Source organism: Pseudopipra pipra, chromosome 4, assembly GCF_036250125.1.
Source record: "Pseudopipra pipra isolate bDixPip1 chromosome 4, bDixPip1.hap1, whole genome shotgun sequence".
NCBI classification, from domain to species: domain Eukaryota; kingdom Metazoa; phylum Chordata; class Aves; order Passeriformes; family Pipridae; genus Pseudopipra; species Pseudopipra pipra.
In genome coordinates, this window is record NC_087552.1 from 11,872,767 (window position 1) to 11,889,105 (window position 16,339).

General features: G+C 37.0%; 1 protein-coding gene across 7 annotated transcripts in view; it reads left to right on the plus strand.

The window, feature by feature from the left end:
- The window catches only part of INPP4B (inositol polyphosphate-4-phosphatase type II B), a 332,585-nt gene that overhangs the window by 280,569 nt on the left and 35,677 nt on the right, over window positions 1-16,339 (plus strand). For all 7 annotated transcript variants that reach the window (XM_064651566.1, XM_064651565.1, XM_064651568.1 and 4 more), the window contains 4 exons: window positions 3,806-3,946; window positions 7,032-7,129; window positions 11,161-11,273; window positions 15,452-15,606. In XM_064651566.1, coding sequence (XP_064507636.1) covers window positions 3,806-3,946; window positions 7,032-7,129; window positions 11,161-11,273; window positions 15,452-15,606 — 507 coding nt within the window. The remainder of the gene's footprint in view (window positions 1-3,805; window positions 3,947-7,031; window positions 7,130-11,160; window positions 11,274-15,451; window positions 15,607-16,339) is intronic.

The window sequence follows — 16,339 nt, forward strand, 5'->3', positions numbered from 1 at the left end:
TTCACCGCTGATTTACTTAATTATTCTGGATGAATCACTCTCATCCTATGGGCCTTCCGAGAAAGGATTGAAATAAATAGCAGGAAGGCTGGAGTATGATAGGCGACACATTGGGAATAATTAAGAATAATTATGGTGTGCAGATAAAACAGAAGAAAGACATCCTTTGTAAATCACAGCAGTCAAAAACCTTGAAAAATCCAGCCGCTACATTTTCTGGCTTACTGCCATTACGGCAGAGCACTGAATTGTCACACCAGGAGGTCCTGGGTTTGAAAGACACCTGAGCTTTAAGATGCCTCAGGCATTCTGGATTGGTGGAGTAGTCAGTCTTTGGGAAGAAGAGTTACAACCTGTGATTGCTGTACTGTACTTACTGGCAGATATTCACTGGAATTGGTATCAGAAAAAGAAATAAAATCTTTAAGGCTTACGTGGAGGAGCCCCATCACTCTTAGAGCTGTGATGAGACTGCTCCTGTCAGACAGCATTGGAAGTCAACTGTAAAAAGAGAAGACAGTGAAAAACCTAGATATTTTCTAATTAATGTTTAAGAACCCCACAATTTTTAGATAATTTTGGCTGTTATATGGTGTGGCTCAATAAAATGAGACTAAGAAAGAAATTCAAGCTACAAATTCTTATCTTGAAGACTCAGGGTATTCAGTTAAAATTGTTTTTTCTAGGGAAGTGCTTAAGCCTGAGATTCTGTGTGCACAAAAAAAATCAATCCAGAGTGCATGGCACTGACTAGCAGTGTGCTCACCTGCTGGTGTGGGTGGCTGACCCCAGCCATCTGGGTCAAATTCTGTTCAGGAACTCACATTCTTTTATTATAGGCAAAAACATGCACTTTTTGAAAATTCTGTACAGAATCACATAATCACAGAATATTCTGAGTTGGAAGGGACTCACAAGGATCATCGAGTCCAACTCCTGGCCCTGCACAGGACATCCCCAGGAATCACACCCGTGTCTTTGAGAGCGTTGTCCAAACACTTCTTGAACCTTGTCAGACTTGGTGCTGTGACTACTTCCCTAGGGAGTATCCAACCCTCTCTGGCTGAAGAACCTTTTCCTAATATCCAGTGTAGTGATGGGACAAGGGACAATAGATTTAAGCTGAAAGAGGGTGGGTTTAGATTACATGTTAGAAGAAATTCTTTACTGTGAGAGTGATGAGGCACTGGCACAGGTTGCCCAGAGAAGTTGTTGATGCCCCATCCCTGGAAATGCTCAAGGCTAGGTTGGATGGGGCTCTGAGCAACATGATAATTTTTAGAAACCTTCTGACAGGTCTGCAAGTGTTTGTCTATCTCCATATGTGATAATAACAAATATTAGAGAATAAGGCAAAATTAGAGAGGGATATTCTTAAGCACTCCTGTTTAGGTAAATCATATACATTTAAATATTTAAGGCCTAAATTTATACAATTTGTTCTGAAAGAGATGATGATTTATTATTTACTCTCTTAAAACATGCTTAATTTCTCCACTCTCTTTTCCAGAAAAATCATGAAATGTTCCAAATTATGTACTGAGTTTTACTTCTCATTGGAAAATGTTGTAGCCACCTTATTCATCTCATGCCAAAATCACCTGATAGCTCTGCACTGAATCTAGCTGTAAAAGAAAGAAAGCACATGACAATAAAATTTACTGCTATGTAAATGTTTCTTGTTTAATTAGAATCATAGACCTGTAAGATCTTTGGTAAACTAATGTCAAACAAGTCCTCCAGATTTCAGTACTTTGAATTCTTTTTTATTTTCTCTACCTGACTAGCATTCCTGGAGTTTCTAGACAGCTCTGTCACAGCTTGATAGCCTTTTCCTTACATGATCAGAAATGGGTTGTTTTCACTGTGCAGTTGGTAACTGATTTTTTTAAAGTTACCAAGGACTATCTCTGAGACTTGAAAAAGAGCTTTGAGAGAAAAAAAAAAAAAGGACAAAGGGAAGCTCTCAAATTGTACTGATGCTAATTTATCATGCCTAAAGGTCAACATTTCTCAATGTTCTTTCACACACCGAGATTTGTAGTGATTTTGTGGATAGTGCAATGTAGCAATGCAGTGATTTGGTGGCATTTTGGTTCAGTAGTGTATGCACTTTGAATTACACTAAACCAACATTTCTTCTCAGCCTCATCAAAGCACTTCATCACAGAAAAATGTTCTAGTAGCACTTGACAGCAGCCAGGAGTGCTCACATACAGGCTGAGAATGAACACAGACATCATTGGAACCGTATTACCTACTGTCCTTTTTCCTGCTTCTTTCACATGGGTGAATTAATTAAACAAAACACAAACAAAAAAGACTTATCTGGGCAGTAGAACTGTTTTGTTTTTCCTTCCCCCTCCCTGAGACATGTATCCTCCATTCAGAACTGATACTCCCTCTCAGTGGGGAACATGTGGGATGTGCTCAAAGATTCCATACTAGTTGTAGCCTGTACAGAAGGCTATGCTGTTGCCCCAGTTGAATGCAGTAACACTGAAGTCCCAGGTCTGCACTAGATCCATTTTATTTCATTCTCAGATATATGAGCAGGATAGAGTTTAAACATGACCATTAACTCTTCTAAGTGGAACCTGTTTATCCAAAGACTTGAGCTAGTGCCACTCATCCCTCAAGCCTGCCAAGGGTGTCAAAGCTACTGCAGAAACTGACCTTTTTCTTCAAGGTTTTCTGCCTTTTCTCCCCCAGATTCTTCATGTGGGTAATCTAGATAGTATTTTAATTCTTTAGCAAGCACATAATTGATTAAAATAAGAGTTGTAGGGATTTAATGATAGATTATTTTAATAGGTGCAAGCAGCTATCCATTTTAAATTTGCATGCAAAAGTTGTGTGACTTCCTTGGCCTGGTTTCTGTAGGTAGGATATGGATCTTTCTTCCCTTCTTTTGCTGTGACACTCCTTGGTGGTGTGGTATGCCAAATGTGCTCTGCAGGAGAGAAAATTTCAGTCTTTGTTATCAGTCAGCCCTGTGATTAAAATGACAAATCTTGGAGACAAATGGGTTTGTTTCTAGCCTGTTCTTTGTTGATTAGTCTGATTGCTCTAATAACGAAAAGAAAGCTAATAAAAACTAAGTTTAACAGTGTGCCCTTGTTTCTGTTGTGGAGTCAGGCATCAGTCCTCAAAGATAGGAGAAGTTCAGCTTGAGGCTTCCCCGTGATCAGAATTCGGTCTGGCAGCCGGAGTAGCACATTTTTCATAAAGTCAGACCAAGCACAAACATAAAACCAGAACTGCTATATATCATATCCCTTCTCCTAAAATAGGATTCATGTTTGGGTAATGAGCCTTCAATTATTATCTTCACAGAGTCAATTTTGTTATTGGTGATGCTTTCAATCCCCAGGGAGAAAATCCAGCCACTGAAGAAAATAGGAATTTTGCTTTGGGTTTTTGTGAATATTACTTTTACAGTGGATACAGGATACTTTGGAAGAAAGTTGTTTTTGTAACTCTCAGAAAGATGCATTTTAAGGGTTGAGGTGTTCTCATTGATATTTTGGTAGCGGAGGACTTTTTTTGCTGCTTTCATTATTAGTCCTGTTTTCACTTCAGTAAAGTCAGTTTCAAGAGTATATAGTTATATATACCTGCCTTTTTTTAAATAGCTTGGTTATGCTCTAAAACAAGCAAGCTGAATTATCCCATTTTATAGTTCAGTTAAAGGAAAAAGGGAGGAACTGATTTATAAGTCTACGTGTTCTCTATCATTTAGGAAGATTATTTTAAGCAAACCAATCAATATTCCCATCCTTATTCTTCTTTTTATTTTTCCTAGTGAACATTACATTATAGAGGTCCAGCTTCCAGCAAAGATGTTTGAGTTGCTGCCACAAGAGATTAAAGAAGGAAAGCTTCTTCGCATGTATCCAGTACTCTTTAATGTTGGAATCAATGAACAGCAAACACTTGCAGAGAGGTAAGAAAAAGTCATGTTTCATTTTCTGTCCAAGTGCTCCATACTAGTACAGGATATCTCTCAGGATTAGAAATAAATCTTTTTTGTTGTTTGCTCTTGGACCTTCTCACATTTACTCAGTGTGTATTTTAATAGGTATTAAAGGAAATAAACACAAGTTATGAAGCAGTGCAGAACAATGAGAGCCCAAGTGAAGATATGACTGTAGGAAGGGCTTCATTTCACAGAGTCGATGCCAAGTTTCTTATGGATACAGATAGAAAATTGAATTCTATTTTACAGATATAGAATTTTTTTTGTATACAGTACTCTGAAATTCTCAAAAAAGAGTTTGAAAATTCAGAATTCTTATATCTTATAGGTGGGGTTGAAGATGCTGAACAAGTTATAAGCTAGATAGAGATCATTTTTCTCAGCTCTTTAGGGCTTTTTTCCAGGGTTGAGAGGTGGTAGTTAGTAATAGGGAATGCATTAGTAGTATGTTTGTAGAAACATGAGGGCTGATATGTTGCTATTACTCCTCTGAAAGGATTGCTGGAAACTAATTAATTAGTATGATAAAAGCCAAGGTTTCACCAACCTATTAATTTTCTCTTCTAAGAGAAGAATATCAGTCGGTCACGTTAAATTACCATGTTTGTGCAATGCTAAAACTACAAGGTAGATGTCAACAGAGACAAGCTGCTTTTTTTTTTAAACTGGTTTTATTAACAGAACATCCAAAAGACATAATACATATCTTCAGGTTGCATTCACTACAAGCTCAAAAGCAAAAGCATATCTGGGGAAATAGAGGGAGACAGTGAAAAGCCCTTGACCTGAACAATAGACAAGAAGTTAAGCACAACAGAAGTTTCACCTTCTGTTCTTTGTAGGCAGCCAAGGAAAATCAGTTTTCTAAGGGAGACTACTAAGGAATGCCAGGAGATAGCTTTGTGGATGTTTATGTTTATGGGAGACTTCTTGAAACTGAGTGATGTGTGAGAAAATTTAGGTAGAAAATTGAAATGGGGACAAAGTGAATCAAAAGACAGTAAAAACTGGCATTTTACTGCTGAAAGAGTTGAGTAGTTGGTTAGAGAACTTAGAAGACTCTTGAAAATGAAAATAGCTTATTCTGGATGCCATTAAAAAAAATGCTGAGAGGAGAGACATGCCCAGAGTGATAATGTATGAAAGCAACCAAATCAGTCATGACAATTGTGATTAGGGCACAGCAATTTTTCCAAAAGCAGAGAAAAAGGACTGTGCAGTAATGAAGAAGCAAGTTCATGAGAGCTTACATGGGTGGGATAGGCAGGAAGGATTGTGTGTAGCAAATGTCCTGAAGAAAGATTAGACAAGATTTAGAAACAGCCTGGTTATCTGGAGACTTGTACAGGAGTTGGTGTGCAAAGGCTTGCAGGTGAAGTGGCAGGAAGAATGTTCACCGTGGTGATTTTACATCGTGCACAAAGAAAGCCATGAATGAAAAAAACACTATCTGCAGATCTATAAATATTGATGTGTATTAATATCTATCAGGCAAATCAAGTTGGATTATTCAATGCAGAAACAGCTTTCCTACATGCATTTACCATCTGCTTTTGACTTAATTAAAAATATTACTTAACTCCTAATGTTGCACATTTGTCTTTGAGATTGGAAACACCTCATATGCTTTTTTGTAAAAAATACAGTTTTTTGTGGGATAAAGAACAAGAAAATAGAAATACATTTCTGTGGTAATTTTCTAGCAAATTTTACTTTATTGGTTGAAAACATCCCCTTTTTTCGATAAAGTACACTTGAGAATATATCTGATTTAAGAGAAACATTCTCATGTGGCACTGCAGCAATGGCTGCTGAGAAGGCACTCAGATCTTTTTTCTCTCCCTCTTTGGCCCATTTAAATATTTGCTTCCCTTGTGCATGATGTAGCAGTATATTTGGTATCTTCTAATTTGTGTTCCCTTTTCTCTCTCTGAATTTCTCACTTACCTGTCCATGCCTCTCTTCCTGTACTCCATTTCCTTTCCCCCATTTCAAGGGTATTCTAAAGACAGGTTGCAAAAACTTGGCCTTAACTGCCTAAGGGACATTCCTGTCTTTACATTCATGTCTCCTGTAGCAGAGATACCATGAGATTTATTTTTTGGTTCTTTAGCCTATGTGAAATCTGATTGCTGTAGAAATCTTGTTCTTAGAGAGAAAGATATTTGTTTACATAGCTATAGTTGGTTCATGGATGAGCTTAATGGCATCCTGGGGTTTTTTTGAGGTGCAGGATAATGAGGATTTGGGTGATGCTTTCCCAGCAAACTTGACTGCTGCAGGTAACCCCAGAACATGCTCCTGAGGCAGCTGCAGCATTCTGGAGTGACTGCTGAGGTCTGTGCTGCTGTAAGCTTAAATCAGCTGTGCTGTGGGTCATAACACTGTGGAGTTTAATGGTGAAATTACTGCTTGGAGGAGAAATGGTTCTCTCATTAGTTTCAGATACAAGAAACCAAGATAACGAACAGCCTAGGAGCAGTGTGGGGCAGAAAGGGCCCAGAGGACTAATCAGTTTGACTGTTTATTGCATTCTCAGATCAGAGCATAAATTAGTTCTTCAGAAGGTTTTCCATCTGACACTTACATCTCTTCCATCTTGTATCACTTCAATATGGTCCAGCTCTGGTAGAAATTAATATATCTAAGCAACAGCAGCAGTAAGAGATGTAGGAGTTGGTGTTCTCTGCCTGTGGTGCCATTTGAAATTCCCCCAAAGTGCCTCTTCATTTATTCAGGATTTTTGAAGGCAAAACGAGTACGTGCACTATAGCGTGTTTGTAAATGGATTACCCCTTTCATAAATTTTTGGAAGAATTATCCATGAGTAATGACATTGTGCCCAAATATTAGTTCCAAAGCACACAAGAGCTTAACAACTGTATGTCTCACAAAATCTAGTACATTCAACACCGGGAAAAAACAAATAATTAAAAAAAAATCACAGTTATTTCTTTATGCAAAGAAATAACTCTGAAGGGTAATTTATCTTTGGTTTGGTTTGTGGTTTTGTTTTGGTTTTTTTCTCATAATTTATTGTGCATTTTCATAGGTTTGGAGATACCACCTTGCAGGAAAACATTAACCAGGAAAACTTAGAACTCCTCAAAGAATATTACAAGTTATTTACGGAAAAAATGCCTCCTGACTGTGAGTATAAAATAACACAATATCCAAATGGCTTTGGAAAGCTTTGATAGGTGAAAGATTCTAAGACAGTAATATTAGCACGGCTTTACTGTGCAGCTTTTAGATTTAGACCTCAGACCCATAACTTGTTCCATAAAGTTAAACATTCTGTACCTGTACACAGCCCTGCTGAAGTCAGTAGTGATTGCAGGCCTAATGCCACAGTAGAAACTACAAGTGAAACAGAGTAATGATCAAATAAACAGCTCTTTTAAGTTATTAAAATAATAAGTTTCTTAATATTTCAAGTAGAGGACAATATCTTCTGTATTTGTACAGAAATAGTGGGAATTTTAATCCGTTTCAGTCATTCCCTCTATTCTTATTCTGAAAATGTATTGAGGTATGGTGGACCACTGAGAAATCTGCAGATGCAAATACAAGCAATGAGCCACACCATAATGATATGAATAACATGGTTTCATTAAAATAGGCCCTGCATTCTAATTTTATAGAAATTTGGTATCATAAACATGAACATTATTGTGCTGTTACTCTCGTTGTTGAAAGCAAAGACCAATGAGATGATTTGCATCAATCTAATCCTGATAAAGTAGTCTTAATGCCTAAACTATAGGCATAGTCCCAAATGTTGCAGGTTTTACAGCCTGATTTTGAAATACCTTGGATTTAGGTCTCTGCTTCTTCTGTTTTTTGGGTTTGGGTTTTTTTTTTTTGCATGGGTGGGGTGTGAATCTTTTGAATCTGAAGATCTGTGATCCTGCAGGAGATGCGTGTAACTCCTCACGGTGAATACTGCTGGTTAAAATCCTGTGCAAAGCTTTGTTTTGTGTCACTGTGTATGAATACATGTTTATCTTTTAGATCAGGGTGATTTTAATTTGTTAATTTGAAGTGAAAGCTCTCTTCCTAAATGGTGGGCAGCATGCCATCCATCCACCCACCGATCTAGTATTTCTAGGATTTCTACAGAGAAACTCAAACAAGAAGTTAGGTAATTAATTTAGGGAAATCCTGCCAAGAAAATATCCTCAAAAAACTAACCTCATCTGGGGTTAGGTCTAAGGTAGACCTGCTACCTCATAAATGGATTTGATTATATAAAAGCAAAAATTTGCATGCAGATTGTATTGCCTGCTTTTCATTAACAGAATTTAAACTTGTACTGTCTTCCTGCAGGATTATTAGTGAACCACATAATCTTCCTGGACTTTTTCCAGGCTGTGCAGGCTTTTGAGAACTATGCTTGTCTAATTCATAGTCTCTTTTTCTGGTTATTATTGCTGTCTTGATTTTTCTCTACCTTGAAGATCTGAGTCTCTTCTTTGTACAAATTTTTTCAGAACACAAAGCACCTGCTGGTTCCATTGCCCTTCCCAGTAGCTCCAGGCCATTGTACAGAATCACTCTTTTGCCTTGGAGGAATGTACCTTTTAAACCAGCTCCCTGGAAAAAAGTGAAGCTCTCCAACTTGTTCATTTGAGGGAGGACTTCAGTCCCTCCCCTGTTCCCCCACCTCTGGAAGACAAACCTCCACACAATCTGGCAGCATCCCTGGTGGTGTAGCCAAGAGAGAGTGTTGATGGCTTTTTGATGTTTTTGTCCCACCTTTCCAGATAGTTTCCTGCAGACCAAATCTCTCCTACAAAATAAATGCAGGACCCGGTTCCCAAAGCTGTTAGTTTCAAATAGTGCTCATAAAGCCCGACAGAATTTGAGGACTCACAGCCCTGTTTACCAGGCTGTTGCATCCTTTGGCAGCCTCACTTGCTTGCTGCTTCATTCATGTATTTCATTTTAAAGAATTCAATTTTCCACTCCCAGAAAGGGAGTTTCTATTTTTTTTCTATTAGTTTTTCACTCATCTCTGTAATTCCCCTTATCAATAATATTCTAGCTTGTAGCTGTATATCCCAAACACTGACTTTCTGTCTTCTTTGAGATGAACATACCCTCTGTCACTTATCTGTTTCATATCCTCTTTAATTCTTTCATAGGAAATCCTGAAAACAACAGTGTGTTTCCAAAAAGATTACTACCAAAAATGCCAGTCAAATACAGTTCTGGTTTAGGCACCGCACCAGTACTGCTTTTACGGAATAGCTAATGATGTTACGAGTCCAAAAATATAAGATTTTTGGTTAGTAGTACATAGTTAATTGAAAACAACAGATTGAAACTCAATTTAAAGAGCTGAAGGCATAACACTGCTGTTGCTGGTTTGCTACGTAACACCCACAGCATCCCATTGTCCCAGTGTGAGAAGAGGGGTGCATGCATGGTTTCAAAATCCTGCAAGGATAAGGGTTTTCCTTCATAGCATCAATAATGCCTGTAGCAGTACATGCATTTTCACCATTTATAATGAGTCTGTCTTTACTTCCAGGCTCCTCCCTCTTAGGGAGTCTTATAATCTGAGACTGATTTGATGGTTTAATACTGCTTAGTGACACAAGGAATTTAAGCAATAGATCACTTCCAGCCAAGGTGCAGCTCATTTGGCAGTGTTATAAATTAGGAGAGTCTTGGTTTACCTATCGTGAAGTCACCTCTCTGAGACGTTGAATTTTCTGCTGTGAACCAAAGGAAAACTGCCTGAAAGGAATAAAATGTTTACCTAGTGATACATTCCCATAATCTTGAAGCATTTTTGTCATTGTGTGCTTTGTGTTTTAAAGAAACAGATGCAGCATAAGTATAATTGTCTAGCAGGTTCTGATGTATTTTTTTGTGCTCTGCATTATCTAAGTGTATAATACACAGATAAAACAATCCACAGTCAGATTATTACAAAACTAGTTTGGATGTATTTTTTCCAGCTTTTATTTGTTTGCTTGTTTTTTTTGTTTTAGGCAGCACAATATGAGAAAGGCAACTAAGACATTTTTTGAATAGTTCTTTTTGAGCATATTTAAATTTCTTCTTACTAAGCATCATGGATAAGGGAAACTACAGAATTTGTTAGATATAAAAGGTATAAAACCTGTTGATAAGAGGCATCATTTCAGCTTTGATCAGACTGGGAGAACAGATATTGACCTTCATTAATAGTTACCTCATTTTTACACTTTCAGTTGAATATAAATCTTGGGTTGTTGTTTTGTTTTGTTTTTTTTTTCCCACTGAATGGAACAACTTACTTCTTGTTGAAGGCACTGTATCCATTTATCAATTTGGTTTCACTTTGTTTCAGCTGATTCTGAGCCTTTTTTTGGTGATAACTATAATTAAATTTCTATTTACTTCACCACCATAAGAAGAAATAATTTAAAAAAACAGATTTTAGTTGTTTCTACTGATTTTCAAAACTAGGGAAGATAAAGGTAACATTAGAACAAACCCCTGCTATATATACATACGAAGCAGAAACTCTTGAATTTTTGCTAGAGATATATAATAAACTAAACTTTAGCTCAGCTGCCATACGCAGAACAAGAAGGTAAGATTTTGAATTTTAAGCAAACCTGAAATTATTTTGTACTTCAAAATTGAAGCCTCATTTAATTTCAGACTGAGAAATATCCTTTGTTAAATTTTAGAGGGGATATTCAGTGCTGTTTAACTTCATGTTATGTTATATAAGGAACTAAGGCATCATTTCAAAGCAAAAATAAGATGTTTAATTTTGAAAACAAAGGCAAAATATTTTGACTTAAAATAAAAAGTCCTCCCATCAAGGTAGGTTTTAATACACTCAGGTTTTTTTCTTCTGATTTCCACTGATTGTCTGTAATAGTTGATAAACAGAACTACAGCAGAGATTTGGTTTTGGTTTTCACCATCCATTTATAAAAGTTGAAGACACCTTAGTTTTCCAAATTTAAGTGAATATCTTAGGGAGGACAACCCAATACTCAGAAAGACATGAGATTTGCTTATTCTCTAAATATTTAGCTGGTAATTTCCATCCTTTGTTCCCAAACAAGGCTGTAAATAATAGACCTGTGCTTTACTATGGGCATTCTTTAAGCCAGGAAAACCGTATCAGCAGCCTTACCATAATGAGCACTCTTATCATCCTTTTTTTCCAGGTCTACCACATTTTCAAGAACAAAATGATTTAAAGGGATTGCTAGAAAATCTTCATCAAAATATCCAGGCCAAAAGGAGAAAGAATGTAGAAATCATGTGGCTGGCTGCAACGGTAAGCTCTCTTATTTCAAATAGGTTCACATGATTAACTAATTTTCACATGCCTGCTGATATTGTAAGTGCAATGGATTTTAAGGGTATAATGGAAAACTCAATGATTAAAGTAGGTAGATGTGCTGAAATAGCTTTCTAACATACCTGCTCTCATAGTTTCTCATCCCACTCATGAATGTATCTCATCTTCCTCCACTTAAATTACAGATATTTTCTTTGTCTCACTTTTTAAAGCGGTAGAACTGGATGGAGTTTGAGCAAGCGATGGTCTTGGTTACTTTGTTGTCCCCTTCATTCTCCAGGACCTTTTCTGGCCAGGCAGTCTGTGGCCTGGGTTGCTGCTCGAGGTTGTTTTGTCCCAGATGCAGGGTTTTTCTTTTATCTCACTGAGTTGTGTTACAGGGTAAAAGAGGTTTGGATTTTTGTTTGGGGCATGTTTTTTCCTTCAGCTAGCTGACTCTGGTTTTGGGCAGAGGAAGCCCTTCATCCCTTACATGGGCAGAATCATTTCCTTGAGGGATCACACATAGCTGTAAATACATCACCTCATATGAGAGAGACAATACAGTTACAGTATCTAACTTTTTTTGTTTAAAATCATGTCCCTTCATGGACAAAGTAAAACTTTGTTATTCAAAATAAAATTTTATTTAATGTCAATAAAATTTGAGGTACGATGTGGGACGTGATTGCTTGCTCTGATTTTTATTTACGATTGCTGCATTCACCTTTTGATTTTCTGTAATTAAAGTACTTTTATAAATAAGTGTCGCAAAGGATGTGAAAAGGACAGACCTTCAGACACAAGGAGAACACAATAAAAATTGTTTATCAAACAGTGATTAATACTTACTTTGCTCTAATCACATAATTCCTTTCTGTTTCCCAATTGAGTGGGGTTTCCACATACATGTTAAAAAAACCACAAGCCTTAGATGTTTATAAAGAGGTCAGGCTTTTCAGGAATGTGAAATTCAGACAGCTAACTGTCTTAGGTTTAGAAGAGTACCCTTGGCATCTCTACCTGCTTATACAAGCAAGGACTTGAGTCTTTGATATCTGCTGAAACTGAAGCAAGACTTTGTGTTTTGGGAGACTTTCAAATGTATATACCCTTCAAGGAAAATAAATATTTGATACAAAATTATTAATAAAACTTTCCATGACCTTTCATTAAGACCAGGAAAAAGACAATATTAACTTTGTCTTTGTATTAATAACACTGCTGTAACTTTCATATTGCTAGTAACATTTTGCCATGTGGTTAATAAATATTATCACATGCTATTGAAGTATAAATCCTTTGTAAGTAAAAGTATAAGCTTTTCTTGCAGTACCAGTTCTGCAGTTGCTATGAAACATTGCTTTTGAAAAAAGTAAAAGATATATCACTACAGGATAGTATAAAATGAGCTACAAAGAATATAGCAGAATGTGCCTAATCTTTGGATACAGAAAGTTTTATTCTACCATCTAGTCTGGGTTCCCTGAAAATAATTCCATGGGTAAAATGTAGTCTTTGGACATACAGAGTGTTTCAGATTTTTCCTTCTCTGAATTCTATTTCTCTTTAGGTTACCTTACAGTAACTTTCTGAAATGTGTATTTCTGAAAGCATCGATCTACACACTGTTATACCATGTTCCATTTATTTACTGAAAAGGATATAAGGATATAACTTGATTATTGCAGTAGCGGTGAAATATCACTTTTTTATTGCAGTAGATGCATGAGATTCTACATGGATGTGCACATGTATCTGCACCTCATGTAATCCCTGTTGTATTGGGACTGTGAGAATAAATCTAATAAAAGCTAAGTCTATTTCTCCTCCTCCTATATCTTCAATTTATTTGGGAAATAAGTGAGCAAAATTGAGAATAAAATTCGGGCTGGACACTAATGATAAACCATGTATTCTGATATGATGCTATTACTAGATATTTGCTATTGTCTCTTATTAGATTTCTAGAGCATCAGAGCATTGTGTTTGCCCATTGTAATTACTTATTTTGTTTGACTGCAGCTGCTTAGGGAACTGAGTCATTTTAAGGATTTGTCTTGGCTAGCCTAGGAGGTTAGCCTATATTTCTCCTTAAATCCTCATCTAAGGATTTTTTTAATTTCATTATTTAACTTAATATACTGTTTTCTATTTAGTCCACTTTAAAATTGAGACATTTGTACTGAAATTCAGTAAAAAGTAAGCTTGTGGGTGGCTGTGGTAATTTGCTTGTTGTGCCTAGAATGCTTCTCAGTTGAAAACCAACTCTCACTAGCCAGTGCTTTGTTCGTGTGCTGTCAGCCCAGATTTGGGATTTAGTCTCCCTTCCCTGCATCAGAACCCACCACTCATCCAGAATAATTACCTGGGTGGTTTTTATGACTCATTCATGTCAAATTGTCACAATGACTCATGGACTTCCAAAGAGACTAGTGTAAAGAGAATTAATCCCTTCAATTAGGCAGTTAACTTCTTTCACAGCATTATTTAAGAAAATTATCATATAGTACTTTATTTAAATCCCAATGCAACTGTTCAAATTTTTAAACAGATTTAAGTTTTAAAATTTAGAATTATAGGATGGAAGAAAGACTCGTAGTTTCTCCTTCACTACCCTGAACCTCTTTGGTTTCTAAGATAGATTCAATTAGTTGATTCCCTGAACTAAACTTTTGAGATCACCATTACCATGCTATTGCAAAGACCTTAAAGACTGTATGTATTTTCTGGGCCATTGATTTTAATAGAATTTCTGAGAATGCAATTAAGAGATGAAGAAATGCTTATTTGCTGAAGTGACATTATGAAGATCATGTTCCAGTTTCATCCTGCAAGCTGTCACTTGATAGCCAAGCTGGGAAGCTCCCTAGGATGATTACTGCTGTAATTTATTGCCTTGCCCATTTTTATAATCATTTCAGGATTTGGTACTGTTGTACCTATGCTCCTCTGGGGTTAGGAGCAAGCAAAGGACAAATAATATCAGGGGAAAGGTAGACCCACACTTGGGCACAGCAGTTCTCCTTCAAATTCTTCTTTTTCTAGTAAAATATTGTTTGAACCCAAAGTATAAACTAATGGGCTGGTACAACCACAGATTGATTCTTAAGGTGAGAAATTATCCTTAAAAAATGTCATGTTTCCCTTGTCCCTTATAATTTTGTTGAAGTATACAGTGAAAGTAGGCAATCCATGGCAGTCATTTGTGTTAAGCTTTCATATGGAAAAAAATACATGGAACAGTTTACCTGTTGAGCATAAAGACTTTAATTTCAGATGTGTCTGAATCCATACCCTCACGAGGAGTTAGTCTGCTGTGTTCATGTGTCTGAGTTAAGATCTATCAAGGTTTTTCTTTATTCATCAGATATTCAGACCATTAAGTTTTCATTGAATAGTGTGGTTGTCACAGAAAGTGAAGAAACCATGAAGCAGCTTTTCCTTTTATAGCCTAGGCTAACACAAATCCTTTTTATTTCAAGTTCAGAAAATTGGATTTAATGGTTTGGTAAGCTGTAGTGTGTGTAGATATTTTAGTAACTTGCTAAAAATGCTTAGGACTAAGTATGGTAGATTTTTTTTGTTGGGTCCACCATCTGTTTCTTGCCTCTCTTGGGGGGGGGTGTTGGGGTGGGCAGGAGAGAGACTTGATTGCGACTGCAGTACAAGGTTGTGTGCACCACTCTCCTAAATGTGATAAGGGTTCCCTTTTCCTCGGTTGGGTGGGTTATTTTAGGCTTGTCCTGCTAACAGAAGCCCTGAATATCTTCTTTTAAAATGTGTCATTTGGACAAATGGAAGTGGGCTATATAGCTATAATCTCTTGGTGCTGTTTTTGTAGAGTGTTAATGATACAAATTTACAAACAAAAGAAAAATTTACAGTTCTTTTCAGGACAACATTTTCATCTTTCATGACCCTGTGTCAGGCCAACATGGGCATAACAGCATAGGAGCATCCCCAGGGCAGTGCTAACAACTGATTTAACTGCACAGACACAGGTCAGCAGCCATATGATCCAGGTTGGAGTTCGGAAATCTTTTAATAGCTCTTTTCTCCTCGAGGAACGCTGTAGTTCTCTGTATTCCTTTTCTGGGACTGCAAAGCTGTAGGAGTTGCACAGTCTCCCTGGTGTGAGAGGGGCCCACCTTTGACGCCTGCCCGTGTTTCAGATTTGCCGGAAGCTGAACGGCGTCCGCTTCACCTGTTGCAAAAGTGCCAAAGACCGGACATCCATGTCGGTGACGCTGGAGCAGTGCTCCATCCTGAGGGACGAGCATCAGCTTCACAAGGACTTCTTCATCCGGGCGCTGGACTGCATGAGAAGGTACGTGGAGGTTTTTGCCTGTCCCTCGCGTTTTGAGCTGAGCCAGGGACTGCAGTACTGAGCTGTCTTAAAGCTGGTTTTAAGGGCACCATAAACCCAGCCCTGACTTAGCTGACCAGCAGTGTGCCAGCTGGTAAGTCGCTCTTTGCCTGCAGGGTCTGTGCAACTGTGTGTTTTATCACTAATTAACAGTTTCTGAGACAGATATATGAAACTTTCCAAGTATCAACTCACCCACCGTAGAATTTGACCAAGGTAAAGAGCAGCTACTTTTCTGTTTTAAGAACACTTTTAAAAACTTTTCCACATTCGTTAAATAATTTGTATAAAATTTATACAAAGACTGGGAAAGCAAAATAAGCATTTGTTACAGTCGGTAATTCTTACTAGCTCATGTTGTTAAAAATAAAAGAAACAACCACGTAGCTTTGGACAGATGGTGGTTGCCACTAATATCTGATGAAATCTTTACTATGCTTTAAAAAAATAATTAAAATGTGTTATTCCAAATTGCAACTATGCTGAAATTGAGACTGATGTTATCAAGAATGTGTAATTAAAAGATGTAAAGATTTCTGATTACCTGAATCTTTGATGAATAAAAAAAACTCATTGAGCGAACAAGTTTTGATCATAAAATGAATCCAGATGCTAGATTCTCTAAAAAAACTTTCATCATTGGTTTTAATGAGTTTAATCACATGGTTTTAATCATATCATAATGGTTTTAATA